The sequence below is a fragment of the Rattus rattus genome, chromosome 9, assembly GCF_011064425.1.
Source record: "Rattus rattus isolate New Zealand chromosome 9, Rrattus_CSIRO_v1, whole genome shotgun sequence".
NCBI lineage: Eukaryota > Metazoa > Chordata > Mammalia > Rodentia > Muridae > Rattus > Rattus rattus.
Window position 1 is genome coordinate 74,530,619 of NC_046162.1, and position 27,305 is coordinate 74,557,923.

The 27,305-nt window shown below is 54.2% G+C and overlaps 1 protein-coding gene across 3 annotated transcripts; it reads right to left on the bottom strand.

The window, feature by feature from the left end:
* Positions 1-73: 73 nt before the first annotated feature.
* Kif19 (kinesin family member 19) lies at positions 74-26,351 on the bottom strand. 3 transcript variants are annotated; one of them, XM_032913300.1, is made up of 20 exons: positions 26,194-26,351; positions 24,545-24,625; positions 12,488-12,598; positions 11,646-11,733; positions 11,387-11,502; positions 10,221-10,346; positions 9,701-9,895; positions 9,278-9,424; positions 8,263-8,385; positions 6,309-6,474; positions 5,582-5,756; positions 5,257-5,452; positions 4,572-4,842; positions 4,360-4,481; positions 3,509-3,642; positions 3,171-3,276; positions 2,946-3,033; positions 1,293-1,690; positions 914-1,073; positions 74-688 (listed from the first exon to the last, which is right to left on the bottom strand). In XM_032913300.1, exons 1-20 carry the CDS (start codon positions 26,230-26,232, stop codon positions 558-560), a joined length of 2,973 nt encoding a protein of 990 aa, XP_032769191.1. In that variant the 5' UTR covers positions 26,233-26,351; the 3' UTR covers positions 74-557. The 3 variants fall into 3 exon arrangements, with proteins under 3 accessions (XP_032769191.1, XP_032769192.1, XP_032769190.1); XM_032913301.1 differs by having other exon boundaries at positions 3,195-3,276; positions 11,366-11,502; positions 26,194-26,232; XM_032913299.1 differs by having other exon boundaries at positions 11,366-11,502; positions 26,194-26,232.
* Positions 26,352-27,305: the final 954 nt, after the last annotated feature.

A 27,305-nucleotide genomic window follows, 5' to 3' on the forward strand; every position in this document is an offset into this window, starting at 1 on the left:
TGGGAGAGAAAGGGCCAGGATCTAAACGAGTCTTAGTCCCAACACTGCACATCCACCGCTCCCAACACAGCCATCAAAACCCCAGTAGGACTTTATTTAAAAGAAAGGCAAAAAAAAAAAAAAAAAAAAAAAGCAAAAAGCAACAAAGAAGTTACAAAACCAGACTCCTTCCCCATCCCCTCCCCTCCTTATGTGAAGTCCTGTGGGCTCCTTCCCATCCCCCATCTTCAGCCAAGCCCAGGGGTGGGCCAAGTCCTGTCTTACTAACAGCTCCTCTCCCCCATTGCCGAAGCCGAGACTGGCCTCAGGTCTGTATAAGTTTTTGGCAACAATGTTCTGTCCCGGGCTGGGAAGCCCGATCTCTGGGACTCACCTCCCATTCTAGTGGCAGAGTGAACATGGAAGAGTTGTGCAGGCAGCCCAACCGTTTCTGGGTCATGGGAGCCCAGCCCTCCAAGCTCTTGCTCCACGGGATCCCCAACTGCCCAGCTTCCACTTCCCAATCCCTGCTACACCCCGTTCAGTCTTGGGGGCAGAATAGTAGGTACCAGGGCCCCTCAGTTATGTTGGAGGCGGCCATCTTTGCCAAAGGTGCTTGAGCCATGAGGCAGGTTGGGCCCACGCGTAGCTCTACGGGAAACACCAGCTTGGTTGGAGGCGACAAGAAGGGGTGAAGGGTTTCCAGAGCCTATGACAGAAGAAAAGGCAGCACTAGTTGAGGATTGTCTTTCCTCCCCACTCCCATTCCCCACCCAGTAGCCTCGAACTCGTAAGAGGACCAGTCCCAGTTTGCCAACCCCAGCAGTACTGCTCCCTGAATCATGCTTCTAGATATGGCCAGAAGGCCTGTATGTTTCCCCTCTGAGCTGGTCAAGGCCTCTCCCACCTCAGTCCCTTTTTTGTTAGTACTGACCTGTATTCTGGTTTGGAGGAAATTTGACCTTGGCCAGAGGCAGAGAGACTTTCCCCAAATGCCTGACACCGGGGGATGGCCGTCCACACGCTGGCATCCTGCGGTCTGAAACGCCCTCCGAGGGACGCGGCCCCAGCAGGTGTGTCTTGGAACGGGACAGCTGTACAGTTGGAAAACAGTGAAATGGAGCGGAGAGATGTCCCGGGCTCAGCTACAGAACCCAGTCCTAGCTATTTTATCAGCCTGGGGGTAGTTGTGTTTCCGGTCAGGGCTCTAGGTATAGTAATGGGATGGAAGTGTAGCTTCTGGGGGAGCTAGCTCTCAGGCCCCTACCCATTTGTAACGGGTGCAGACATTTCCCCCCTGCCCTTAGCCTCACCCCTTGTCCCGTGACCTCGAAGGACCGAGACCTCCGCTTCCTCCTCTTGGCCTCCAGTGACTCCTCCCTTTTTTTGCTGAGGCATTTCTTTTGGCCACGCACCCAGGGCCCAGAGCCATCACCTCGAGGTCCTACCGCCCTGGAGGGGCCTTCGCCTGTGCTGCTAGATAGATTGTCCTCGCTGATAGCATGCTGCAGTGTGGGACTGGGCGGCCGCTTGCAGGCCAGTGGACCCGGTGGACGAACGTCATCAGCTTCGCTCAACGAGTGCAGGGACAGGCTGCTGCGCTCTGTGGCAGGTGCCAGCAGGTGGCGCCCTTCCGTTCCCAGAGCCCGGGAGCGCCGCTGGGCGGCCTTCACGGAGATACACTTGGTCCGGGTTAGGATCTCTTTCCTCTCTATAGCAGATAGCAAATCCAAGGTCAAGGCCATCTCCCATACCCCTTCCGCACGGGACAAAAGTGAGCGAGAGCCAGGACTCACAGAACTCACCTCCAGAACCCTAACTTGCCGACTTTTTGAGAAGCTTGGGGCGAACTCCCAGAATCTTAATTTCATTTGTAAATGGGATTGCAAAATGAATACCCTGGGGCAACTTCAAGGAATAACTGAAACACTGGGAGTCTGGACTGGTGTCATGGGCCTATAATCTTAGGTCCTCCGCAGACTGAGGCAGGAAGATCAAAAGTTTAAGGCTGGCTGGACATGGTGGTGCAAACCTTTAATCCCAACACTTGGAAGGCAGAAGCAGGCAGTCTCTGTGAATTTGACCAGGCCAGCCTGGTCTCCACAGTGAGTTCCAGGATAGCCTGGGCTACATAGACCCTGTCTCAGGAGAAGAGGAGAAGAGAAGGAGGAGGAAGAGGAGGAGGAGGAGAGGAGGAAGAGGAGGGGAGGAATGGAAAGGAAAAGAAGAAAGGAAGAGGAAGGAGGAGGAGAAGGAGGAGGAAGAGGAGGAAAAGGAGGAGGAGGAGGAGGAGGAAGAGGAGGAGGAGGAGGAGGAGGAGGAGGAGGAGGAGGAGGAGGAAGAGGAGGAGGAGGAGGAGGAGGAGGAGGAGGAGGAGGAGGAGGAGGAGGAAGAGGAGGAGGAGGAGGAGGAAGAGGGAGGAGGAGGAGGAGGAGGAGGAGGAGGAAAAGGAGGAGGAGGAGGAAGGGAGGAGGAGGAAGAGGAGGTGGAAGAGGAGGAGGAGGAGGAGGAGGAGGAAGAGGAGGAGGAGGAGGAGGAGGAAGAGGAGGAGGAGGAGGCCTGCCAACCCAGGCAACTTAGATCTGATTTCAAGATTAAAAGTGAACCAGGTGGTGGCATCTGCCCTTAACCCCAACCTATTGTGTGTGAGGCCCTAGGTTCAATTCCTAGTACCCCCTCCAAAAAACCCCACATATTTTAGACAGTGGGTGTAGTCTATCTGTCTAGGGGGCAGGGACAGATTGAATTTTAGAATTTGCTAATGGGAAGGGGGTGCCAGGTATCCCCATTTTAATTTCTGATTGTGTCCCATCTTCTGCATGTCCCTGAGCAGGTGGCTAATCCTTCTGATAAAGCCAGGGAATGGGGATCCTCAGCAGGGCAGAGAGTAGAAAGGAGCGTCCAGCTTTGCAATCTGGGCGGTTTAGACCTTGTCAGGCGGCTGGGGGCGGGGCGGGCACACTCACCTTTATGGGACAGAAGGATCTCTGACAGGTTCTCGCTGCTGTCTGGGGAAGAGTTGATCTGGCTGCCCAGGCTGTCCTGTGGTGGGGCCTACGGGTAAGTTGTTTGGAGAGGGGAAGGCCTTGAAGACAACCGGGACTCCACACTACAGAGGCTGTGTGGCCAGCCTCATGAGGTCCTAGGCATTTTGGAAGGATTCAACCCACTGCTGGGCACCCAGAGCTCACCTCCTGGGTCACTAGGCTGCCCACCTGGATGGGAGGCGGAGTAGGTACAGAGGAGCTCTTCACCTGCCAGGCCCTGGGACTGGCTTTGAACACGTGGTAGGAGTCGCTGCAGTTGGCAGAGGAACGGGAGGAGGCAGCTGTTGGCCAGGCTAGTCACACCAAAGTCCACCCCCACCCTAGAGAAAAACCTGTTGGTGCCAAGGGAGGGAGAACCCACAAATCCTGGCTGCAGACCCATGTCACAGCTCTAGCTTCATCTCCCCTCCCCCAGCCCTTGGCGCGGGGGTGGGGTGGGGTGGGGTGGGGAGAGCTGACATCCCTCAGGTAGAGAGTCTCACCTGTCTGTGCCAAGTGGGGGTAGGGTGTTGTTTTGGGGGCACTGGGCCTCAGAACTCAGTGTCTTCACGCTCTCCAGGTCAGAGTCCGGGGTCAGTGTGGTCCCTGCTGGAGTGATTTTGGGCAAGGAGCTGTCCTGTGTGTATGGTGGGAAGGGAGAGGGGCAAAGACAAGAGCGAACAGTCAGAAGACCAGGCCTTGAGCCACGTAACAGCACAGAGCCATAAGGGCTATAAGATGGAGGTGAGGGTGGGGGTGGAAGGACACTGGGTTCGTGCTCTGCATCCCCAGCAAGCAGGAGACAGACCATTAGGCAGTCTCAGTGCCCTGGTCCTTTAGAGCATCCATTGTTTCCTTGATATTTAGAATTAAGCCATTCAGGGTTGGGGATTTAGCTCAGTGGTAGAGCGCTTGCCTAGCAAGCTCAAGGCCCTGGGTTCGGTCCCCAGCTCCGAAAAAAAGAAAAGAAAAAAAAAAAAAGAATTAAGCCATTCATCCATATATTGTTTGAGATAGAATCCTGTCGTACAGTAATGGCTGATCTTTCAATCCTCCTGCCTCAGCCTCCCAAGTGTTGGGATTAAGTAGTTGTGAAGTCTCAGAGAGCAGTCCTGACCTTGTGACCCTAGGTTGGGAAAATAGCCAGGCCAGGAAATACTGCCCAGGAATGGGGGGACCTTATCCAGGCTTGGGAAGGTGGGGAGGGAGGGAAGGGAGGCAGGAGGGGGAAGGGGGAAGGGAAGGAGAGGAGAGGGGAGGAGAAGAGAGGAGAGAGGGCGCAACTCCTCTTGGAACTTGGCTGGATTGGTGGGATTCCCCACGTGAATTTAGGTCGGCCTACCCACGAGCCCACCTGCAGGGCCCTGGAGGCCACACGGTCCATGATGGTGGCCCGCTCCAGGCTGCCCTCTTCCAGCTCCCGAAGATAGACTTCGTAGAGTTCCTCCAGGTGCCGGGGAACCTCCAGATTGTAGTCTGTCCGGGGTAAGGGGGGGATGAGGGCTCGGCATGGGCCTTCAGCCCCAGCGACAATGCCCCAGGCCTGCGAGGTCGGTGGGGCCCTACCGTCGATGATCTGCCGCTGGCCCTGGATGATCTCGTCGCAGAGGCTGCGGTGCTGCTCCAAGCGGCGCACGGCCTCGCGGCGGTGGCGCAGGGCGCTGTCGCGGAGCAGAGCGTGCGACTGCATCTCGGTGTTTTCCACCTCCAGTTCGTGCACGCGGCACAGCAGGCTGAGCACCTCGCGCTGCTCCTCCGAGCCGATGCGGCGCGGCAGCGTCTCTTCCAGGCGCCGGCCACGCGCGCGCAGCTCCCGACAGCGCTGCTCCAGAGCCAGCTGCGGGAGGGCAGCAAGGGTCAGCACCAGACCAGTCCCACCGGTCCAGACAGCCACTGGTCTCAGGCCTTCTGGCTGGTACTCCAAGCCCAGGCTAGCCTTCTAAGATTATTCTGGATCTTGCAAGTCGTCGGTGCCCTTGTGCCCACTTGACTCACCCATGCCCTGTGACATCCCTATTCCAACTCAGAAGGTAAAAATCTGTTGTTATATTGATCACCATGCTCTTGCTTTATGCCAAGCATTAGTTTAACTGTCTCCAGCGACCCCTTTTGGATATCACCACGGCTGCTCCCATTTTAGAGATGAGAAATATGAAGTACCCTGAGGTGTAGCGACTTGGACACCCAAGATTTGTGGCTTGAGCTCTGGGTTTCCCTCTTCCCCAGCCCTTTGCCCCCAAGCCCCGTACACCTTCTCCTTGCGCAGCCTCTTCTGTTCGCCCACCAGGGCAGCGATGTTTTCCCGGGCTGAGGCCACCTCGGGTGGCTCCAGGTTATCTGGCTCATCTCCTGTGTCTGAGTCCTTCTCACTGTCTTCTTTGGTGTAGGACTCCTTCCTTCGCTCCTCCCGCCACTTGAGAGCCCGGCGTGACTTCTCATGCTCCCAGCTGCCAGCATTCCCCACCAAGAGACACAGGATTCAGCTCAGCTCACCTGTGCTTCTAAGCTCCAGGCTCCCCCATGCCAAACCTGAACCTGGGTGGGTCTAAAGGGTCCCAGGATAGGGGCGAGCATACCTGGCGATGGTGAGTAGGTGACGGGAGGTGTCAATCTGGACTTCCATGGCCTGGTTCTCCAGCTCCAGCAGGCGCCGTCTCACATCCATCTGCTCGTGGAAGGCGCCGATGAGTTGCTCCCGAAGCTGCCCCATCTCCGCCTGCTCTTCCTGCCCGCTGTGTAGCTGTACCTCAGCTGCCGAGGGGGAGTGGCGTGAGCAGAGGGGCCGCCAGCTCGGACCCGCCTGAGGCTCTGTTCCTCAGTTTCTTCCCGGACCAGTGCTTCTCCTTTCCAACTTCTCAGATTCCTCTTCTCCCACACCCACCTCCCACAGTGCATCTTCCCGACTCTGGTTCTTCTCCGAGAACCGAGATTCTGCTCGCCCTCACAGTATCTTTGTGTCAACTATCAAGGATTTTTCTCTGCCGTCCTTTAGAATGCCCGTTTCTCTGACATCTTTTAGAAAACCATCATGGCGGCGAGCACGCACGCCTCAGTGGGTGGCGAGCCTTCTACAGCCCGACAGGGGAGCCCCCATATAATATCCTCATGCCGTCCCACCCCATCTCTGCAAAGCAAACAGTGTGGTCCCATTTTACAGGGGAAGGCTCCAAGATAACTAGCGCAAGGCCACTCAGCCAAGAGGAGCCAGGGTTAATGCTGCCTGGCCCTATAACCTCATACAGACACTTGAGAGGGCTGCTGAGACCAGTTCAGGCCCCCAGAGACACAGGCCCATCTGCATACCTTGGATATGACGGATGTCACCCCTGTCCAGTTTGCCCCGGGCCTGGCCCCGCCCAGCCTGCTGGTCGATCTTGCACTTGAGTCTCTGGATCTCGCCTCTCAGGTCGGCGATGATGCTGGTGTACTGAGCGATGTGGTAGGAGACATTGAGCAGGTTCTGCTTCACCTGGAGGGAGCCCGGGATGAGGTATGAAGGGGTACAGTCACCCCAAGAGTCGGGCCTTCCTTTCTCTTTTCTTCCATTTCCCCTTTTAAAAATGTATTTATTTTATTTGCATGGGTATTTTGCTTCCATGCATGCACACCCGATGCGTGCGTGCCTGGTGCCATAGGCTTTCTAGAACTGGAGTTACAGACCAGTTGTGAGCTGCCACATGGGTGCTGGGAATTGAGCCCAGGTCCTCTGGAAGAACAGCCAGTGCTCCTCACTGCTTCTCCCATTTTTTTTCCCTTTGCCAGTTTTTTTGTTTTTGTTTTGTTTTGTTTTGTTTTTTTCCAGAGCTGAGGACCAACCCAGGACTTTGCGCTTGCTAGGCAAGCGCTCTACCACTGAGCTAAATCCCCAACCCCCGCCAGTTCTTTTCAACAACAGTAATGGTCTCCTCCTCGCCTCCATCTGTAACATCTGTATGGCTCTGTTGAATCCTAAAGTTCTGCCCCTACCCACTGGCTCCTTTCTTCACCTGGTTTTCTAAGATTCTTGCTAAGATTCTAAGGTCTTGCTAAGATTCTTTTCTTTTTCTTTTTTTTCCAGATTTTTATCTTTTATTTTTATTTTATGTGTCTGCGCCTGTGTCTGTGTGGGGAGTATGCACCTATGACTGTGGGTGCCAGGAGGAGGTATAAGATCCCCCTGGAACTGGAGTTACAGGCATTTGTGCCTGATGTGGGTGCTGGGATCTGAACTCAGGAAGAGCAGCAAGAACTCTGAACCATTAACCATCATTCTAGCCCCATGATTTCCTTCCCCCTGTTTATACCGTTTCTGTATGAGTGTCCTGTTTTAGTTAGGCAAGCCTCCTGGTCTCCCCATACCCACCACAGACTGCCCATCCTTACTTCTTTCCCTGGCTTGCCTCGGCTTCCTACTGTTAGCATCAATTAAAAACTAATCTCCTTAAGAAGAAAAATAGGGTCTCACGTGGCCCAAGTTAGCTTTGAACCCGTTGTGTAACTAAGGATGACCTTGATCTCTTAATTCCCCTGCCTCTATCTCTGCTTCTGAATGTTGGGCTGCAATGTTCTCTACCATGGCGGGATAAACTGCCTCTGACTAACTAGTCACGATCATGCGGCCTGTCCCCCTGAAGAGCCTGGTAGCTGCAGGGCAGTGTTGGAGGAGTTGCAGACATTGAAAGAAAGCTCACTGCACACCACTTCAAAGTTAGCCATCCCCCCCCACACACACACACACAAAGGCTAAGACTTTCTTACCAGAGAACATGAGGTCCATTATGAACTCGGAAACCAGGCAGGCTCAGCGCTCCCGCCTCTAGCCTATCTTCTACTAGCTGTGAAGTCACTTTATGTCCCTAAGGTCCCTCATGCTAAACTGTATGGTAGGGAGGCTGTAACTCCTGCCTGGTTCTGAGGTCAGATGGGACATCGTGTGACAGTTCAGGGTGGCACTGGGTAAGGCAGCCTTTGATGGCCACTGTGGTGATGACACACTTTGGACACACCGAAGACTGGGTAAACCTCTTAAGAGGAAGAGACAGGAGAGGGATGGGTGGGGGGAAACGAGCCTGGACCAAGAGGCAGAAGAGAGCCTTCGGGAGCTAAGGGCTCCAGGCAGGCAGGCAGCTTCTGGGAATGCAGGGAAAGGGCTTGGAGTGATGTCGGCCTGGGTAAGGAGGTCACTGCTGGAAGAGTGGAGCGGCTGGCAAGGATCCTCTCCGGACCTCAAATCTCAGTCCAGGAGGGTGTGTCTAGGGGGTAGTCCAAGGGCCCTCACCCGAGTCCTAATATTCTTGGCTCTACCGGCGTAGGTCAGGGTGTTCCGGGACTCTTCAAAGGCAGTGCTCGCTGGACTGATGTGGGCGATCATCACGGTGCGGCTGTTCCCCCCTAGCGAGTCCTGGTGAGGGACGGGGAGCTGGTTAGCTGGAGGACACCCTCCCCAGAGGTTCCCCAAGGCTGTTTACCACACCCCGGGTGCACACACATGTACACACATGCACATACACATGCACATACACTCACAGTCACAGACATGCGAGTACACACACGCACACACTCATACATGTACACACACACAATGCACACATGCACACCCCCGCACACTCATACAACATAAACACGTGCATACGGTGGTGATCATTTCCATATAACTCCACTTCCCTGGCTTGTGGATGCAATCTTCATGGCAGGCCGATACAAGACCCACAGGCCTCTGCTGGGCTCTTGATTTAGTGCTTATAAATGTAAACCTACAGGGAGATTCCTTAGCCTGTGTGTGCCTCAGTTTCCTTGTCTGTAACTGTAACCTTCCTAACTCACAGACACACTGGGAGACTTTAGGGCTGGGGAGAATCCCTTGAACCCAGCAAAGTCCCATGTCTACAACTGAAGGCCACGGGTGGCTCTGCCATGAGTAACTGGCTCCAAGCAAGGAGCAGCTCCAGAGGCCACAGGGCTGACCACCACAAAGCCCCAAATCTAGGTGAGTCTTGGTTCTCTTTGACTGGCTCCCAGCTCCGGAAGGCCTCCGACACAGCCTGTGTTTGTTTTTCTCCACCCGTGCTTTTGGTTACAGTTACCAGAAACACAGAGAACTTCTGTCTGCAATCAAATTTCAGATTCCCAGCAAAGGGGCTGGTTTAGCTAAGGTCGTCTCAACTCTTCTTTCGTGAGGCATAGCCGTGCGTAACCAACTTGGATTCGTCTGAAATCCAAGTGGAGCTTTGTCTGGGTGTGGCCCGGCAGGCCTGCTCTTAACCACAGCGCTCAGGCCTAGCTTGCTCTGGTACCTTCAGGAGCCGGGTGAGTTTGCTGTCCCGGTAGTTGATGTATTTATTGCCGCCCTTGTCACTCAGCGCGTTGATGCAGTTGCCCAGGGCCAGCAGAGAGCGGTTGATGTGGGCTCCTTCCTTCATGCGCTGCCCCCGGTTCTGCGTCTGGGTAGATGGCAAGGGGTATCACTATAGCCCAGGAGGTTAACCCACCGAAGCCTCATTCAGCCACACCCCTTCCCGAAACTCCTCCCCATCCTGGAGACATCCTGCCTTCCCAACTGCCCTATCTGTTAGCCTCTCCTGAGGTCCCTCTTCCTCTGAAAGCTAACCTTAACCGGAGGGCCATCACCCTTGCATAGCTCCACCCCACCCCATTGCTTGCCTCTGGGAAGCCATTCCCCCCCTCCCCCCCCGTTGTGCCCACTGATCAGGCCTTACCTGGGAGGCACGCTCGGAGCCAGCCAGATCAATCATGAACAGGCGGCCCTGCCGCACCTCCTGGAGGATGTTCTTGACCCGGTTGCGCTGGCGCACAGCCACCTGGAGCACAGCGTGGGAGCGGGAGGAAGTCTGATTGGCAGCTGTGGGCTCTTGTGTCCTCTGCCGGTTCCCCTTCATCAGCAGCTGCATGATCTGGGAAGGGGAGACGGATATGACTGGTGAGGACCCTGTAGAGAGCAGCCTGGGCTTGGCGCGAGAGGTCCAGCCTATTAGCCTCCCAGCGTGGGCTAAGGGGTCCGGGCAGTTCTCTGCAAGCAGGTCTCTCTGTAAATGGAGAGGCTCTGAGATCTGGCTCTTTACTAGGATGATTATGTTAGGGCATGATGGGGTGTGTGTGACCTCTTGCCACCACTCAGGGTATCTCTGTCCTAGTGGTACCCTGGCCTTGGTCCCTTGTTCTGCTCCCCTCAGAGTGATTGTCCTGCCCGTGGTTCCTAGCCAGTTGCTGGCGACTTGCCTCCTTGGCATTGATGGTGGACACTTCGGTGATCCCGGCCACCTGGATCACCCCCTTGGAGTCTTCCCTCAGCTCCAGGTACCCCAGGGCCGGGTTCAGTAGGTCCCGGATCATTTCATTGTAGATCTGATGGGACAGTGGAGGAGGGAGATGAACGATAAGAGATCCGGGCCTGGACCAGTCGAGTGGTCCGCTCCTCCCTAAGAAAGGAAGGACCTCGTGCTTCTGTTTGCTGGACCCCAGGCGGTGTGAGAGAAGTCCTAACTCGGGGACGTGCTTCCTTTACAGGATGATAGAGGTTTCAAAGCCAACATTGCAGGAGGCTTCAGGATCATCTGGGGCTCTCTCCACAGAGAGGCCAGTCCTGGGCAGGACACATGGACCTGATCTATGCAAGAGCCTTGGCCAGAAGGGGGAACTCAGAACGTTGCTAGGCAACCATCCCCCCCACCCTACCACCCGCTGCTTCCACTCCCTCCCCCAGCCTGCTTTAAAACAAGCCCAGCTGGCTGAGTCAAGATCTGCTTGCTGCTCCGGCTTGCTGCTCCCTCACTACTCTTTCTGAGGCATCGCCCTGGAGATAATCAGCTCCCAGAGGAGCCAGATGGAGGCTGGCTGGCTGGCTTAGATAAGCCCCGGCTCACCCCTGACCTCTCAACCCATCAAGTCCAGAATGGGTTGATGTTTGCTTAAGGAATGGGCTCGTAGGAGGGGTGCTTTCGGAGGATGGTACCCAAACTGCTACTGTGGCACGCAATGCCACATTAGAGCCACAGGCTCCCAAGTCTGTCATCATTGTGTGCTAAGAAGATGATGGCCTAAGTTCTCTGTGTTTCAAAAAAAAATATTTATTTATTTGTTTGTTTATTTATTTATTATTTTTGAGACAGGGTTCTCTGTGTAACCCTGGCTGTCCTGGAAATTGCTCTGTAGACCAGGCTGGCCTTGAACTCAAAAATCCAGCTGCCTCTGCCCCCTGAGTGCCTGGCTCTCAAATCTCAGTTTTTAATCAAGTGAGGCTAATGCTATACGTGTGGGTTGTGGGACAGCCATGTGGAGCTGCCCAGGGACTGCCAGTGATTGGCTCTAGGGAGGTGGACCACCCTGTCTTATGTGCCTCCTACCCAAGCCCGGTGTGGACTTGCCTCCAGGTAGGACATGGACACCTCATATTCCATGTCATTGCTGGTCTCCTCGATGGCCTGGAACAGGTCATTGAGGGTCCGAACATAGATGCCTGGCTCGTGGTCAGTGCCCAGCATGGTGTAGGTCTTCCCACAGCCTGGATAGGGCAGACTGATGGTGAGCAGGTTTGCCTCATTCCCTCTACCCCTGACCATCTTCGGGCCAGGCTGGCTCTCTGATTTCCCAGGGGAGACAAGAAGGGTGCTGTAGTTCTTGCCTACGTCTGGGCTTCCCCCTCACCTGTAGGGCCATAGGCAAACACGGTGGCGTTGTACCCTGAGATGACACCCTCGATGAGGCTCTTGGTGGTGGCCTGATACACCATCTCCTGCAGGGAGGAGGGGAGGGACTTGTTAGAGGTCTGAGAGATGGGTAGGACAAGGCATCAGTGCCTACAGGCCGGTTCTCGCAGAGAACAGATGGAGTGGCTGTCCCTGGAGCCCTAAACCAGAGAGGTAAGAGGGTGTGGAAAGTGGAGGAAGGTACTCTCTGCTTACACCCCTCAGGGGGGACACCAGCCTGCAAAGAGGGCTCAGGACACCTGAGACGCCTCCTCTACAGCTGGCTCCCCTACCACACTCCCTGCTCTGAGGGTGTAGTCAGCTCTTAGGAGCATCTGAGCATCCGGAAGATGAGCAAGATAGGATCCCTAGGAGGGTGTCGGGTTTTCTTGCGTCTGCCCGCCGCCTGCCCTCCCCTCACCAGATGGGCTGCGCGGTTCTCCTCCCGGCCCCCCCGTATAGGCCAGCTGTGGGGGTGTCTCATGTAGCTGCTCTATGCAAAGTGGGATTTGAGTGTTAACTAACCAAGTGTGCTTCTGCAGGAGGCCCTCTGTGCGGCCCTGCAGTTGTACGGGCAAGCCGTCACGTGACGCCGGGCAAGCTGTCACTTGACGCGGGGCCATGCAGAAGCGCAGGAGGGAGGCATTGCAGGCAAACCGTTCACAAATGGGCAAAGTTCCGGGAAGTGGGTGCTTGAGCAAGTGTTGGAAGAGTGAGCAGGTCCCCTGAGGACTGTCCTTGCAGAGCGAAGTGTGGAGAGGTTTTGTTTTCCTGTGTTCCCAGACCACCTTCTCCCCTTACCTGGGTAGCAGTGAAGTCAAAGGCCACGTCAAAGAGGTATGACTTCTCCCGGGACCGGTGTGCCCGCAGAATGTCATCAGGGTCCTCCATCGGGTCCATAAGAACCACCATCTGCAAATGTCCCCGAGAAGGGAGACCACAGTCACACGGAGTTCCTACAGCATGTAGACCTCTCCCAGCACTGTCTGGGCTTGGGAGATAAAACCTCTCTGATGATGAGTGACTACCCCCTGAGGATGGTTCCATCCAAAGGCAGCAGAGAACTCTCTCTCTCTCTCTCTCTCTCTCTCTCTCTCTCTCTCTCTCTCTCTCTCCCTCCCTCCCTCTCCTCTCCTCTCCCTCTCCTCTCCCTCTCCCTCTCTCTCTCTCTCTCTCTCTCTCTCTCTCTCTCTCTCTCTCTCTGTGTGTGTGTGTGTGTGTGTGTGTGTGTGTGTGGTGGGGGGTAACAGTGAACCCTCGGATCCAAGGTCTCTTCCCTTAACCACAGTACCACCCTCATGCTGTCTTTCCCAGGAGAGGGATGGCCACACATCTTTTGTGGCGAGATCTGTTTTGCCCACTCCCACCTCCACGTCCACCACAGCCTCCATTCGTCCCATTTCAGTGACGGTGAAGTGCTGCGGGGTCCTGCCTGACACATGAGGAATTTCAAGCTAAACTCTAACCTGTGGAGGGTCAGATCTCAGAACCCAGGACCCTGACCCCAAACCAGAAGGCTCTTAACTGCATCTCTGCAGCCCTGGGGCCCCCAAGACCCTGCCTGGCCCTCCACACCCAGCCTCTAGTCCGCTGCAGAACAAGGCATGCAGAGAGCTGCTGACAGTTGGGCGACTCGTGTGAAAAAAGCAGGTGGGCTTGGGTCCCTCCTACAAAAACTTAAAATGACTGCATTCCTAGCCAAGACCTGGGGTTAGAGAGTCCGCAGGACCCGAAGCTGGTGTTCCACCCCTGTGGGGTGAGGTCAGCTGTACTCTGAATGTGTGCACACACATACATTAAGGTGTGGAACAGGCTGGTTGGGCCCCTCCCCTGTTTTAAGAATAGTCACTGAGCCCACTTCATTCTGCCCAGGTTCTCCCCCCCCCAACCCCCCACACCCGTGTTGAGCTTTGCCAAGAGAGCTCTGAGTGGGAACATGGAACAAGTGGCTGGGTCCTTGCTGGGTTCCTGGTCTAGGATAGGATGCAAAATGGGAACCTCGGAAAACGCTCAGCTACTCCTAGGGTAGAGTCTGAGTTTCAGAGAGGACCAAGGCACACTAGGGATGCACTTTGAATCCTAGCCCTGCCTCTCATTCACGGGGTGGCCCCATCCCTCCATGGGGACCTGCCTGAGCCTCAGTCACCTCCCCAGTGGAAGAAATGGTGCTGTAATCTCCCTCAGGGCTATGAAGAGTCCACGGGGACAGTGTGCGACACACGCTGAGTCCTCTTTCAAGGAGTCATGAAAAGGAAGAGTAGGCGTGGAGGCAGGAGAGGGGACTTCACCAACTGCCCTCACCCAAGACTCTGCTATCAAATGTATCATGGCAAGAACAAGCAGAAGACAGGCGGAGTGGCAACATCTGAGGCTCCCTTGCACAATGTAGGTGGCCCCGAGAGGCACAGTTCTCCAGACACCAGGCTCTGCCAGACAGCCCAGGGAAATAAGCCGTCCCATGATCCTTACCTAATGAGATGGGCTGCTCCCAGGGGCCAGATGGTGGCCTTAGATCCTCTACCAGGGAGGGGAAGGACAAGGAGGGCAGCTTCACTCCCAGTGCACGCTGCTGTTCACTCCTGGGGCACACTAACGCTCCATCTTGGGGCACACTGACAAGCACTGTTTCTTTGTTCTGGTTTCTTTTCCTTCAAGACAGGGTCTTGCTCTGTAGCCCTGCTAGCTTTGGGCTTAGAGCAGTCCTCCTCGTCCCTCAGCCTGGGATTACAGGCATGCACCATCACACCCAGTCAATACCAGTTCTTAACTGAGCCCTACAACATGGATTTCTCATTATTACTCTCAGGCAGGGCGGTCAGAGCCTAGCATCTAGTTGCTTAAAAATGGTAGAGCTGGATGGACTTGGCTCTCAGGCTGGTACCTGCTCACCTCATCCTCTGAGCCCTCCCTAACAGACCCTGCTCCCTCTGTTGTCACAGGGGCTTGTGGGTGCTTTAATACCCCAAGCTCCCACCCACCACTGTTCACATTAGCCCTGTGTGCTCATTTGGCCTTAGGGAATATGATGCAGTACACATGCGTAAGCTGGGTCCTCACAGAGGACCAAGAGGAAGGCAGAGATAGTAGCTGTGCCCCACCTTCACCCCTCCCAGGGATCAGTAGGAGAGCCAGGACTTGTTCCAAAGGACTTGTGAATAGGCCAGGCGTGGAGAGGCATCAGCAGGCAGCAGAAGTTGCTCCTGAAGGTGAGGTGGCTCAACTAAACTCAGGAGCTTGGGAGGGTCTCAGTGAGTTCCTTCGAATCTCCCAGTCAGGACTAAAGATTTAGGAGGACCAGGGCCTTGGGATTCTAGGCAGATTTGTCTCAACATTTCATGTCTGTCCTAGGATCAACACCTCCCTTCCGCCACCCAATACTTGGAGCAGGCCTGCACCTAGGCTTCCTGCATCCACCTCACCCCAGACAGCAGTAATCCCCCTCCCCCGGCCCGTGGTTCTCCAGGGTTGGATGCCTCCTCAGGAGACAGAAGTTTTTGTCAATCAGATGGGGCTTCAGGTGAGCTGGCTAGAGGGAAGGATCATAGACAGGCTGGGTGCTTGAGTGGTGGTCCTGTGCAGGGAAAAGCCACCAACTCTGCCCGCCCACCCCCAAAAGCTAGCAGCCACTGTGATCTCAGTGTGCGCTGTTGCCTAGGAGGTCACCTATCCTTAGTCACTGGCCTCTCCTCAGGGCATCAGCCCTAGTCCTCCAAGCCTTCTGTAGGGTTTAAGCCCTATCCCAGGCTGTCATCAGCCTGAGCCTGCTCAGATTTCAGACCTAGATGAAGACAAAACCTGGCCCCGTGGGCCCTGGCGTGGGTTCCTGAGGGCTGCAACAGGAGCAGGCCAGCTAGAACAACTCTCATTTTGAGTAATGGGGTTCCTGTGGGCAAGGAGCCTCAAGGGGCTTTGGTGAAGGGGGTGAACAGCATGTATTGTCACCTACTCTAACAGATGGCCTTTATATGACTTTCAGGCATTGCCAAGTCCACCTGGACACCCAGTTTCTTTGATGACCAAATGCTCCCGCATCAAAGCACCAAATGTCATCCCACATGCCACCATCCCACTTAATGAGGGCTTTGTCTGGGATCCATCTGTCAGGACCCCGGATTATCAGTGTTGTTTCTGACTGTCACAGCGCACAAGGGAGCCCTTGTGCCCCTTGACCAGGTGAACCATCGCTGAGCCAGAAAGGATTGGGAAGGAAGCCTGGGCTGCCACGGAGATTGGCTTGGGGTATTCAGGACAGTGCAATTCATCTGTGAAGCACCTACAATGTGCCCCATACATGGGAAAGGCTTTAGAGAAGTAGGAGAATGAGGCCTGGCGTCTTGCCTTCTGACACACTCAGATTCATAACCAGGGGAGAGCTGGTGTACGGAGGAGAGATCCCCAGATACAGCCCTGCTGGCACAGGAAGGCAACGTGGAAGAGACAACCTTGGTACAGTGTCTTCAAGGTTGAGCAGGAGGCAGCCAAGAAAGGTGGGACAGAAGAACATTCAAGAGAAAACCATGAGCAAGAAGGCCAGGAGGTAAAAGGCCGGACATGGTCTCTGGTCTCTAGGAAGAAATTCAGGTTGGAAAGAAAGCCTGCAGTTGTGGGCTGGAGAGATGGCTCAGCGGTTAAGAGCACTGACTGCTCTTCCAGAGGTCCTGAGTTCAATTCCCAGCAACCACAGGGTGGCTCACAACCATTTGTAATGGGATCCGATGACCTCTTCTGGCGGGCAGGCATGCACGCAGGCAAATCACTATTACATAAGAAAGCCTGCAGTTTTGCTTTGGTCCTGCTTCCTGGGTATCCTCACATGGTAGACCCAGGCCCTGCTGTAAGCTCGTGATGACCCTGGCTTTGGAACCCTCTGAATGCCACTCTGGCTGATGGTACACAACACAGGTCCAAGGATATTTGCTCAATACAGCTGCCTTTAGGGGCAGTTTGGGATGTCCAGGCACCAGAGTAAAGGCTTTTTTGGTCTTTTCTTCTCTCTCTCTCTCCTTTTCAAGATAGGGTTTCTCTGTGTAGTACTGTGGAACTCACTATGTAACCAGGATGACCTTGAACTCTACCTGAGGCTGAGATCTACCTGCCTCTTCCTTTTAAATGCTGAGATTAAAGGCATGTGCCACCATGCTGGCCTGGCTAGCCCAGGCTGGCCTCAGACTCACTATGTAGCCGAAGATGACCTTTGTTTCTGGGTGCTGAGATTGTAAGAGTGTGTCGCCACACCCAGTTTTATACAGTGTCGGGGAATCGAACTCAGAGCTTCATGCATGACAGACAAGCCGTCTACCAACTGAGCTGCACCCCCAGCCTGACACAAGTCTGATGTCTTAAGGGTCCATCTTACTCTTACTATGACCTCACCCTTATGTAAGTAACTACATCCATGAGTAGGCATGTCCAAAAAAGCCCTTGTTTAGGGTCTTGGGATTAGGACTTGGGGTGGAGATGGGAGACACAATTAAACCCCCAGTGGGTGAGCATTTGCTCCAGGCAGCTATCTGAACAGTCACTCACAGGAAGCAGCAGGCATGGGTGGGCTGAGGGTGAGGGATCTGGGTCCCGGAACCAAACCACCTTGCATCTAACCAACCAGTGCCCTGTGCAAAGAGCACAGTTCTATGTATTGTGAGTCGCCTCCACAGCCCACCCGGGATGGACACCTAATCATAAAGAGACAGAGCGCCAAACCGATGGTTGATGCTGTGTGATCCATGAAGGAGGCAGAGTCGGGAGGAGCACTGCAAGTTCGAAGTCAACCTGGTCTAGGCAGGGTGACTCTGGCTGAAGCAAACAACAGAACCACAAATCTGCACAGGTGGAAGGTGGTGTGGAGAGGCAGGGTGGACAGAGCCATCTATGAGCCCATACACAGACTCTCCCTGTCTGGCCAGCAAGCCTATGAGACAATAACTGTCATTGAGTCCCTGCAGCCACGTGAACTTCCTTACACATTGCAAACTCATGCACCACCCAAGGCACCATCCTCACTCAAGGCGGCTCCCCTGCCTCAGAGAACTGGGTGTGGCCACGACCCAAAGTAGGTATAGCACAGGCATCGGGGACTCCCATAGCCATGGCCAGAAAACTTAACTGAAGACATGGGTGGGAGATGGTAAGAGCAGAAGGCGGGCGGCTCGCCAGCCTTCCCTGTCTGTGAAAATCGGTCTGAACTTGAATGGCACTGGCCTACACACCCACATAGCTGCAGGCTCAGCCACCCTGAAGCCCTTGGGCCTCTCTCAGCAGAGGACCTGGCAGCTGTGGGTCTCCCCTCCTATGAATTCGATCTGGCCTGGCTCTTAGGCCAGTGCAAAGGTGATCAGGACTTCTAGAGTCGCTCAGAACCTTGAACTACTGCAGAGAAGAGGGGCTTTACCCCGCGGGGAGAGGCTGTCTAGCCTCTGAGAGGGGTTCCAGCAGGGACCAGGCTCTCTTGATATCTCCTGGGTGAGGAGTGCCTGCACAGACACATCAGGCCTTTCTCCTGCTGAGCTGTGGGGCTTTGATCATCATTGCAGCTTTACTGGGGTTCCTCTGGCCTTCTGGTGGTGATGGCACCTAACCCAGTGTCCTATCCTTGAGTATTCTTTACTGTCACTGTCCTATGTGTATTGAGCAGGATCCGTGGACCGTAACCCACTGGATGCTGGTAACAGTCTTCCCCCAGCTTTGATGTTGCCAAATGTACCCTTGAGGGCAAGATGGCCCTGGTGTAAAACCCAACAGCCCCCACTCTTCTCCCCTGGTTTCAAAGCCCGACAGTAAAGGTCCCCAAAGATGAGAGAACCTCCTTAAATGGGGCTCGGAGGCAAGGGAAGTATGACCTTAAGCTAAGGCATCGCGTTGGGAGGGGCGTGAGTGGCTCAGTTGGAGGTAAAGGAGGAGGAACAGGAAGAAGCCATGACTCAAAACGCCAGGGTGACTCATCCTCAGTCCAGAGAGCCAGGCTCACAGTCACTCCATACCCACGGTAGAAGAAGCAGGGCCAAACCCGGATTCTGCGTGGCGATCATACCTGAAAGGCTGATTCTGGGGTTTTGTTAATAAGAACATCTGTTGCTGGTCAAATTTCTATCTGTAGACACAGGGACCCCATGAGGCTGAGAGAGAGAAACAGAGAGGAGGGGGGAGGGAGGGAGAGGGAGTGAGGGGGAGAGGGGGAGAGGGAGGGGGAGGAGGAGAAGGTGAGAGAGGGAGGGGAGAGGAGGAGGGGGAGAGGGGGAAGTTAGGGGTTGGGGAGAGGGGAGAGGGAGAGAGGGGGAGAGGAAAGAGGGGGAGACGGAGAGAGGGAAAGGGAGAGAGAGGGAGGGAGAGAGAGGGAGAGGGAGGGAGAGAGAGGGAGAGGGAGGGAGAGGGAGGGAGGGAGAGGGAGAGGGAGAGGGAGGGAGGGAGGAGCTTTCATGCCAGGAAGAGCAGAGCCTACTAGACTCAATGCCTCCAAAGCCCAGCCAGCTGCTGAGGGCACAGTTATATTTGGCTGATGTCCCTGTCAGGACCTCATCTGACTGCGGGACTCTAGGGACCCTGAGGCTCAGGGTGGTGGGAGATGTGACCTAGAGGTTGTCTAATGTGGTGTCTCTCAGGGAGTCTGCTGAGTCCTTTATCACAGGGCCCCAAGGCACGAGGCTTGTAAACCACAAATTCCCCAGGCGCTGCTCAGAATCACATAAAATCTCTGGAGAGGTGGGCCCACAAGTCTGCATTAAGAAGCACTCTCTCTGGGCTGGAGAGATGGCTCAGTGGTTAGGAGCACTAACTGCTCTTCCAGAGGTCCTGAGTTCAAATCCCAGCAACTGCATGGTGGCTTCACAACCATCTGTGATGAGATCTGATGCCTTCTTCTAGTGTGTCTGAGGAAAAATACAGTGTAAACAAACATAAATCTCAAAAAAAAAAAAAAAAAAGAAAGAAAAGAAGAAACACTCTCTTCCTTGTACCCACCCATCTGCTAAGTGTAGGAATCCCTGGATACTTGTAGCATTGTGTGTAAGAACCAAAAACCAAACAAACAAAAATCAAACAATTCAAATACCCATGATACCTCTATATTCTAAAATATTACTTGGTCATGAAAAACAGTGACAACAAGCTATAATATTCACAAACCTTGAAAACAGGATACTAAAAAAAAAAAAAAAAAAAAATGAAGTCAGACATGAAGGACCACAGAGAGAGTTGGATCCAATCATGGCCAACCTGGGCATACAATGGGATAGAGGGATAGAAAGTAGCTTGCTGGTTGCCTGGGAATATGGTTAAACTTGGACTATCCCCTGGTCATATCCCACTATGCTCAGCTCATGGGGAAGGAGGGGGCCTAGGAGCCTCTAGATGGCTGGTCCAGAGAGCTTCACACCCCCGTTGTACTCTAGGCAGCAAGCAGGCTAACTCCAGTTGCACCTCTGGCATCTGTTACCCTATATGACATTTTCTTCACAACGGCCACCTTTCCCCTCTATAATCCTCTCCATGGCTCTGGGGTATGTAGAGCACGTGCTTACTCTTCAGTCCTCTGACAGAAAACAGAGGCCCAGGGAGTTATTAGCAGCCCGGAGGCACCAAGCCAGGGAATGTCAGGGTTGGGTCACTGGTCCACCCTTGTATCGATTCTGCCCCATGCTCCGCCCCCCTGCCTTGAACTTCCTTCCTTCATTTGTCTTGGGCCTTTTGTAGGCCTCCTGGAGAGCCCTTGTGTGGCTCCACCAGGCCCCAAAGACAGACAGTTGGACAAGTGCTAATTACAGGATTATATGTATAACTGCTTGGTTTAAATCCTGCAGATAAACAGCCTGGGAGGTTGGGAGGAGGTTTGGGGAGGGTTGGGTGGGCAGAGAAGGCCGTTGTTTATCCTGAGCTCCATCCCTACCTGGGATATTGTCCAGGCCCCTTCTGGTTTCTTGGCTCTTTTGAAGGGTCTGGCTTCGGGATCCACCACACCATAGCTAGTCTTAAGGCGGGAGATCCCACCACACCCCTCCAGGGGGAGACCACTGGGAAGCTGCCACAGGGAACTGCAGAGTGCTCTGGTGTAGAGTTGATATGGCTGCAGACAGGGGTTTACTTAACCCCGGGGCCAGAGGCTACCCCACAGGGCAGTCTTTGAGAGAAGTAACTCCCATGCCCCCTTCCTCTGGGTGGAGGCCATGTTTACCCATTGTGTACAGACCCTCTGACAGAGGCATGAAGATCGCTGTCCTGAACCGGATGACGGCTCTGTGATCCTAGGTCCCTGGAAGCCACTCCTTGTCAAATCCAAGACCCACTTCAATGTTCCCAGAATCTAGACATACATTGACCTGTTCTCTCTCTCTCTCTCTCTCTCTCTCTCTCTCTCTCTCTCTCTCTCTCTCTCTCTCTCCTCTCTCTCTCCCCTCTCTCTCTCCCTCTCCCCTCTCTCTCCCTTTCTCCATCATTTTAACTTAATGAGACAGGGTCTCATCATGTAACCCCAGGCTAGACCCACACTTGCTATGTAGTCAAGGATGACCATGAACTTCCGATCCTCCTGCCTCTACCTCTTAAGTGCCAGGAGCACAGGTCTGTGTCACCATGCCCAGTTTCTGTGGTGATGGGGATTAAATCTAGGGCTCAGTATGAGCTGGGAAAACAGTCTAACAACTTAGCTATTGCCTTGGACTCACACTGGCTTGATGCTTAGGAACTCTGCCCATTGGTGTACCCTCTTCAGCTGAGGCTGATTAGAACAGGAGACAAGGAAGTCTCTCTGCCATGTTGGTTCTTGAGTTCCTGTGTCCTAAACACCCAGTTGCCAGGGCCTGTGTGCCAAGAGGCAGCTCACTTGGGCTGTCAACTGGGCCTTTGTTGTAGCCACTCCCAGGCAGCAGTGAGAGGGGCTAGGCCAGGTCCTCCTCTACAAGCCCAGTTTTGAAGTCACTGGGGAGCTTAGGGCAGAGTGCAGGGGGTGGCATGAAGAGCCCTGTGCCTATAATGCTTAGACAGCACTCTCAGAGTCTCCGCTGACAAAGGAGCAGCCTGTTGGGCTGGCCCAGCTCTGGCCTGGTGGGAGGTGTAGCTCGCTGGGGGTAGGCCAGAGCCAGGCTAGGAGACACACTCTTTTGCCCTCATAGACAGAAGGAACCAGTGTCTGACAGGCGTGGGTCCTGAACAGAAGCTGTTGCCATCACTTCATATTGATCAACCCCCAAGGTGGCCGGGAGCCAGGAGAAGCTGAGAGCCACCATTGTTCCAAACTGTGAACCTGATATCCTTAGAACCAGAAATAGGGTGTGGCCTTGTCTAGAAGGAGGTGTCTCCTCCCAACGGCTTTGACTCTTGTAGCTGGCCCCTCTCAGCAAACAACAGCAGCTCCCGGGTACCTCCTTCTCTACAGAAGAGAACCGACATTTACAGAGCCCTTCCTGTGTACCAAGCACTGGGCAGGCACAAGCAAAGACTTTCCAAAGAAATCCTCTGGTGGGGCTAGGAGGATAGGCCAGCCGGTGAAGCTGATAATCTGAGTTTGATCCCAGAGAGCTACAAGCACAACCACATCCCCCAAACATGCACCGCCAAACACACACCTGCAAACACGTACCTCCAAACACATACCTGCAAACATGTACCTGCAAACATGTAGCAAGATGTGTGTGTGTGTGTGTGTGTGTGTGTGTGTGTGTGTGTGTGTGTGTGTGTGTGTGTTTGCTAGGTCCACCACAGAATAAAAATAAAAGCTAAAGAGAGAGGGGTGGGGCTGGTTTGTAAGGATGTAGTTCTGTTGTATAGAGTGTTCGCCTGACATGCATGACACCTTGGATCGAATCTCCAGCATTTCATCCCCCAGAATAATGGTGCTCACCTACAATTTTATCACCTGGGAGGGAAAAGCATGGAGACCAGGCCATTTCTGGCTACATAGTGAGTTGAAGGCCAGCCTGGGTGATACGAGACCCTGCCTCAAACAAACAACATCAAAACTTACAAACCACTGGAAAAGAAGACAGTAGGCTGTGCTCCCCCACTTAAAGACGGGGCTCCTGCTCTGTCTCCATACATTCCCTGCTCCTGCTCACCATGCGGGGTTCTTCCAGACACCTCCACTTTCCCCAAGGGCATTGAGGAAAGGGGTGAAAGGAAGTAAACCATTTGGGGCTTCCTGAGACCTGGCCGAGGGGCAGTGTCTGCCCACTGTGGCTTCCAGTCCATGCCTCCTGACGCCACAGCCCATCCCACAGCACAGCCAGGGAGCCCCAGTGAAACAGCTCTGAAGCACAGGGTGTCAGACTGTCACACCAAGATGCTCCTGTCCCCTGGACCACTCTCGTACTTTGGTCTTGAAGTGCCTACCTGAGCAAAGCCAAAACAAGCATTGTGGCCAAGTTGGCAAAGAATTTGGTTGGGGTCCTACCTGTATCACCCTCACCTCACACCTCTTCTCTCTCTTTTTGGGCCACACTAGCTTTTTCTCAGTGATGCAATTGCATCATGGCCCCATCTCAAGGGCTTTGCACACAGCAAGTCCTTCTGGTTACAATTTTCCCTCTTGAGTACCTCCACAAAGATCTCTTTTCTTCATCACCATCACCATCATCATCATCATCACCATGGACAGGGTTTCTCTGTGTAGCCCTGGCTGTCCTGGATCTCACTCTATAGACCAGGCTGGCCTCAAAGTCAGAGATCTGTCTGTCTCTGCTTCCAGAGTGCTGGGATTAAAGGTGTGTGCCATCAACACCACCACCACCTGGCAAGAGCTTATCATCATAATCAACCCCAGTGCCAGTGAAGACAGGCTCTCAATTCGAAGCCCAGGATTGCATGGGATTCCTGATCCTCCAGCCTCAGTCTCATGAGTACTGAATTACAGACGTGCTCTGCCAGGTTCATCACTCGTCCTCCCCCCCTTTTTTTTCTTGTGTGTTTGTACGTATGTTTGCATGTACGTGTACACGTGGAACCCTAATGCTGATGTTGATGATCATCCTGAATTGCTCTGCAACCTTTCTGAGCACTCTCCCACCAGGCGCGTTGAGGCAAGGTCTCTCAATCAAACCCAGAGCTCATGGATACGACAACTCTTGTCAGCTAGCTCGGTCTGGGAGTTTCCAGTCTCTGCCTTGCAAGGCTGGAGTTACTACAGTTGGGTCAGTACACCCACAAGTATAGCATTTTATGTGGGTTCTGGAGACCCAAACTCCAGCCCTCATGCCCCTGAGGCAAGTCTTTTAACCACTGAGACATCTCCCCAAACCTCCCTCACCATCTCTTAAGGGAGCCTAGGCCCAAGACCCCTACTCACTCTCTTAACAACAGAGTCTTTTTTTCTAGCCCTTCAGGCTGCACGTTGTTATATTTGCTTTAATTCTTTGATCAATTCCCTGTCTTCTCTTGCCACAGTAAGCTCCGGCAGCAGAGAGTGTGGGGCCTTTCATGTTGGAGTGTTTTACTAATTCTTGGCACAGCTCCCAGCTTACTGTGGGTTCTTCGTGAATAATTATTGTCTCAGATGCCCTCTCTCATCATGCTCTCATGAAGACCAAGAGAGTAGACAGCGAAGAACTTTGCCAAGCTCACGTGTTCTAGAGGTGGGTTTCTGCTAGACCAGCTAAATGTGTGCTCTGTGGATAGCAGACATACGTGGGAACGTCTACAGCATGTGGACCAAAATATATTTTATGGTCTGCGCCCCACCCAGGCTCCAAAACCTCTTTGCTTTTCTTGGGCTGATCTAGGAAGTCTTCCCGAGAGAAGAAAACCTCTTGGTGATGCTGTGGCCAGCCCACCCAAAGGCTGTCGTGGCGAGACACAGAGTTCTCCATGTCCAGCCAGGCATGCCAAGCAAGCTGAGCCAGACTCCGCCCTGCAGCTCCTGACTGCAGCCCCAAGTACCTGCTCATCCACCTTGTGAGCGATGAGGGTGGCTCCCTCCTCCAACTCAGACACGCTGATAGGCCGGACCCTAAGTGCCACCTGGGAGGAAGATCAGAACCCTGGGTTAATAGGACTACACTTGGCCATGGAGAGAGGGATGAGAAGGTCTTTGAATCCTTCCCCAACAGGCTTGTGTTCTCTGGCATTCAACCATCTCCATCTTGGTCCTGAAGAACACTGTAGGGCTAGGGCATTGCCTAAGCCAGAGGGCAGCCAGTCCACAGGGTGTCTGGCTGAGTCTGAGTGTCTCTTTTCAAAAGCTTGTATACCTCAGAGGGAAAACTGTCTACACAGGCTGCATCAGTCACATGCCCAAATTAAACACTTGTCACTCCCTTGGGCTGCAATCCGGAGCCTTGGGGACTGAGACTGTCTGCATCTGAGAGTGAGGAAGGGAGGTGGACTGTGGCAGGAATGGCCTGGAAGTGAAGCTGGGACAGGGATCCTCCCCTTGTCCTTCCAACAACTTGTGACCACATCCTAACACTCCCAGGAAGTGTCACCAAGGACTTCTCTGCTCTTTATTTCTTGGCCACTGAGAGATAGTGGGTCTTCACTCTCATTGACCCCCCCCCCCAAAAAAAAAAAACAGAGCCAGGGAGTGGGGAGAATTTCTTCTGCTGAGCAAAAGGAGGTGCCTGCTGGATACTGAGGGGACCTAAAGGACCTCCAGTTCATTTCATCCACACAGCCTGTCAGATTGCCTTTATCAGCCTCCTGGCTGCACCTCCTTGGTGAAAGGAGGGCCTTTGTCTCTCCCCTTGAATGACAATGAATATTCTTGGTGCAAACTCTTTCAAAGAGGCCATTCTCACTGCCAGAGAGGGTGCCACCGAGTCTGGCACTGGTTCCTAGGCCTGACTACAAGCTGCCTTTTGCAGATGCAGGTTCCTGGCATTGCTCTATCTGCTGACTACCGTCTGCTGGGGCTGAAGGACCATTTCCACAGGTCAAAGATTAAGGCTAAGGGCTGGGAAGAGGGCTGGGGGAGAGAGAGAGAGAGAGAGATCTCCACCTATCCCCTAACCTGAGTAGGACCAAAGCTTCCTTCTTGCAGCTACAGCCTCCACCACTGATCGTCAAGAATCTATCTTTGGTCTCTACCTACCTTTATTCCTTCCCAGTGCCCATTCATCGAAGGCCAGGAGACCCTGGGACTATCTGAAGTATCTGGAGTCCTGATTCGGACAGAGTCTGGGTGACAGCCCATAACTAACTGCTCCATGCTTGGTGCTGGCTTCCCCTGTTTTGTCTTTCTATATGTGGCTCTATCTCCTTTTAAAGCAAGAACTGGCTGGGTTTAAGTCCTCTGGTTCACTAGAGAAACCAGCTTCCTTCTCAGGCAATAGCCTGAGCTATACCTCTCCTGGGTCTTGACAGAGCTCTAAGCCTTCGCCCAAAGAAGGTTGAACTTGGGCAGGGGTTGCGGGGAGTGGGTGCTAATTTCCCAGCCTCAGGAAGTACCACCCTACCTTCTGGCCACCTAGAACTTGGACCGTTGTTCTGCACAGTCCCAGACTCCCATCTCTTGCTCTCAGTGGTCACCATGTTTGAGGCTGTCAAGTTTCAGGATTGATGGCGGGGAACCAAGCAATAAGGGGTCTCACCATGAGTTGCTGGTCCTTTGAGTCACCGCTGTCCTTCATGATTGCGATAGGCAGAGAGCCTCAGGCCGCGACAACTGGCATGGCCGAGACGCACCTCCACTGTGGTCACCTCTTCGGGTCGCTCTTCCGCCTCCGCTGCCTGACAACCCGAAACCAACAACGCGCGCCTGCCGCCCGAGCGCTGACCAGGAGGCGGGGCCAGGAGGGCTCGGCGGGCTCCGCCCCGCCCCCTGTGCTCCCCCGCCCCCTGTGCTCGCCCCGCCCCCTGCGCTCAGCCCCCTGAACTTGGGTGAGCTGGACGCCTCCACCCAGGATGTCCCCCGGTCCCCTTGCACTACTGTTGCAGCTACTGCTGCTGGTCCTGACGCTTTCTATCAGTACGAGTAGCCCCCAGTCTGAGCGTCCGGAACTCTTCCTGGCCCAGCGGCGTCCGTTTAGTGGCCCCTCCGCACACACCCGTGCCCAGGCTCGCGGCTCCTGGCTGTGTCTTCTGCGCTCCGGACACCCGCCTGGCACGCGACTAGCTGGGCAGAAGCAACCTTGCCTGCGGCCACGATCTTCCGCTGCTCGCCTAGCTGTTACTGGGCGTCTCCAGGGCGCGCCCAGCAGCCTCAAGTTTCCAAGAGCGATGCGGGCATCGCGTCGGTGAAGGCCAGTGCCTAGGGTGTGAGCGGCTGCACCCATTGTCCAGAGGAAGAGAGGATGAGGGAGTGAGAGGGTGGGTGAAAAGCTCGCCCTGCACCCTTTGGCACCTGACTTAGTAGAGTGTATCTTATGAAAAAGTTCCGGGGCTGGAGAGATGGCTCAGTGGTTAAGAGCACAGACTGCTCTTCCAGAGGTCCTGAGTTCAAATCCCACAACCACATGGTGGCTCACAACCATCTGTAATGGGATCAGATGCCCTCTTCTGGTGTGTCTGAAGACAGCTACAGTGTACTTATATATAATAAATGAATCTTAAAAAAAAAAAAAAAAACAAAAACTGCTTTTAGGGGGCTGGAGAGATGGCTCAGTGGTTAAGAGCTCCGACTGCTCTTCCTGAGGTCCTGAGTTCAAATCCCAGCAACCACATGGTGGCTCACAACCATATGTAATGAGATCTGATGCCCTCT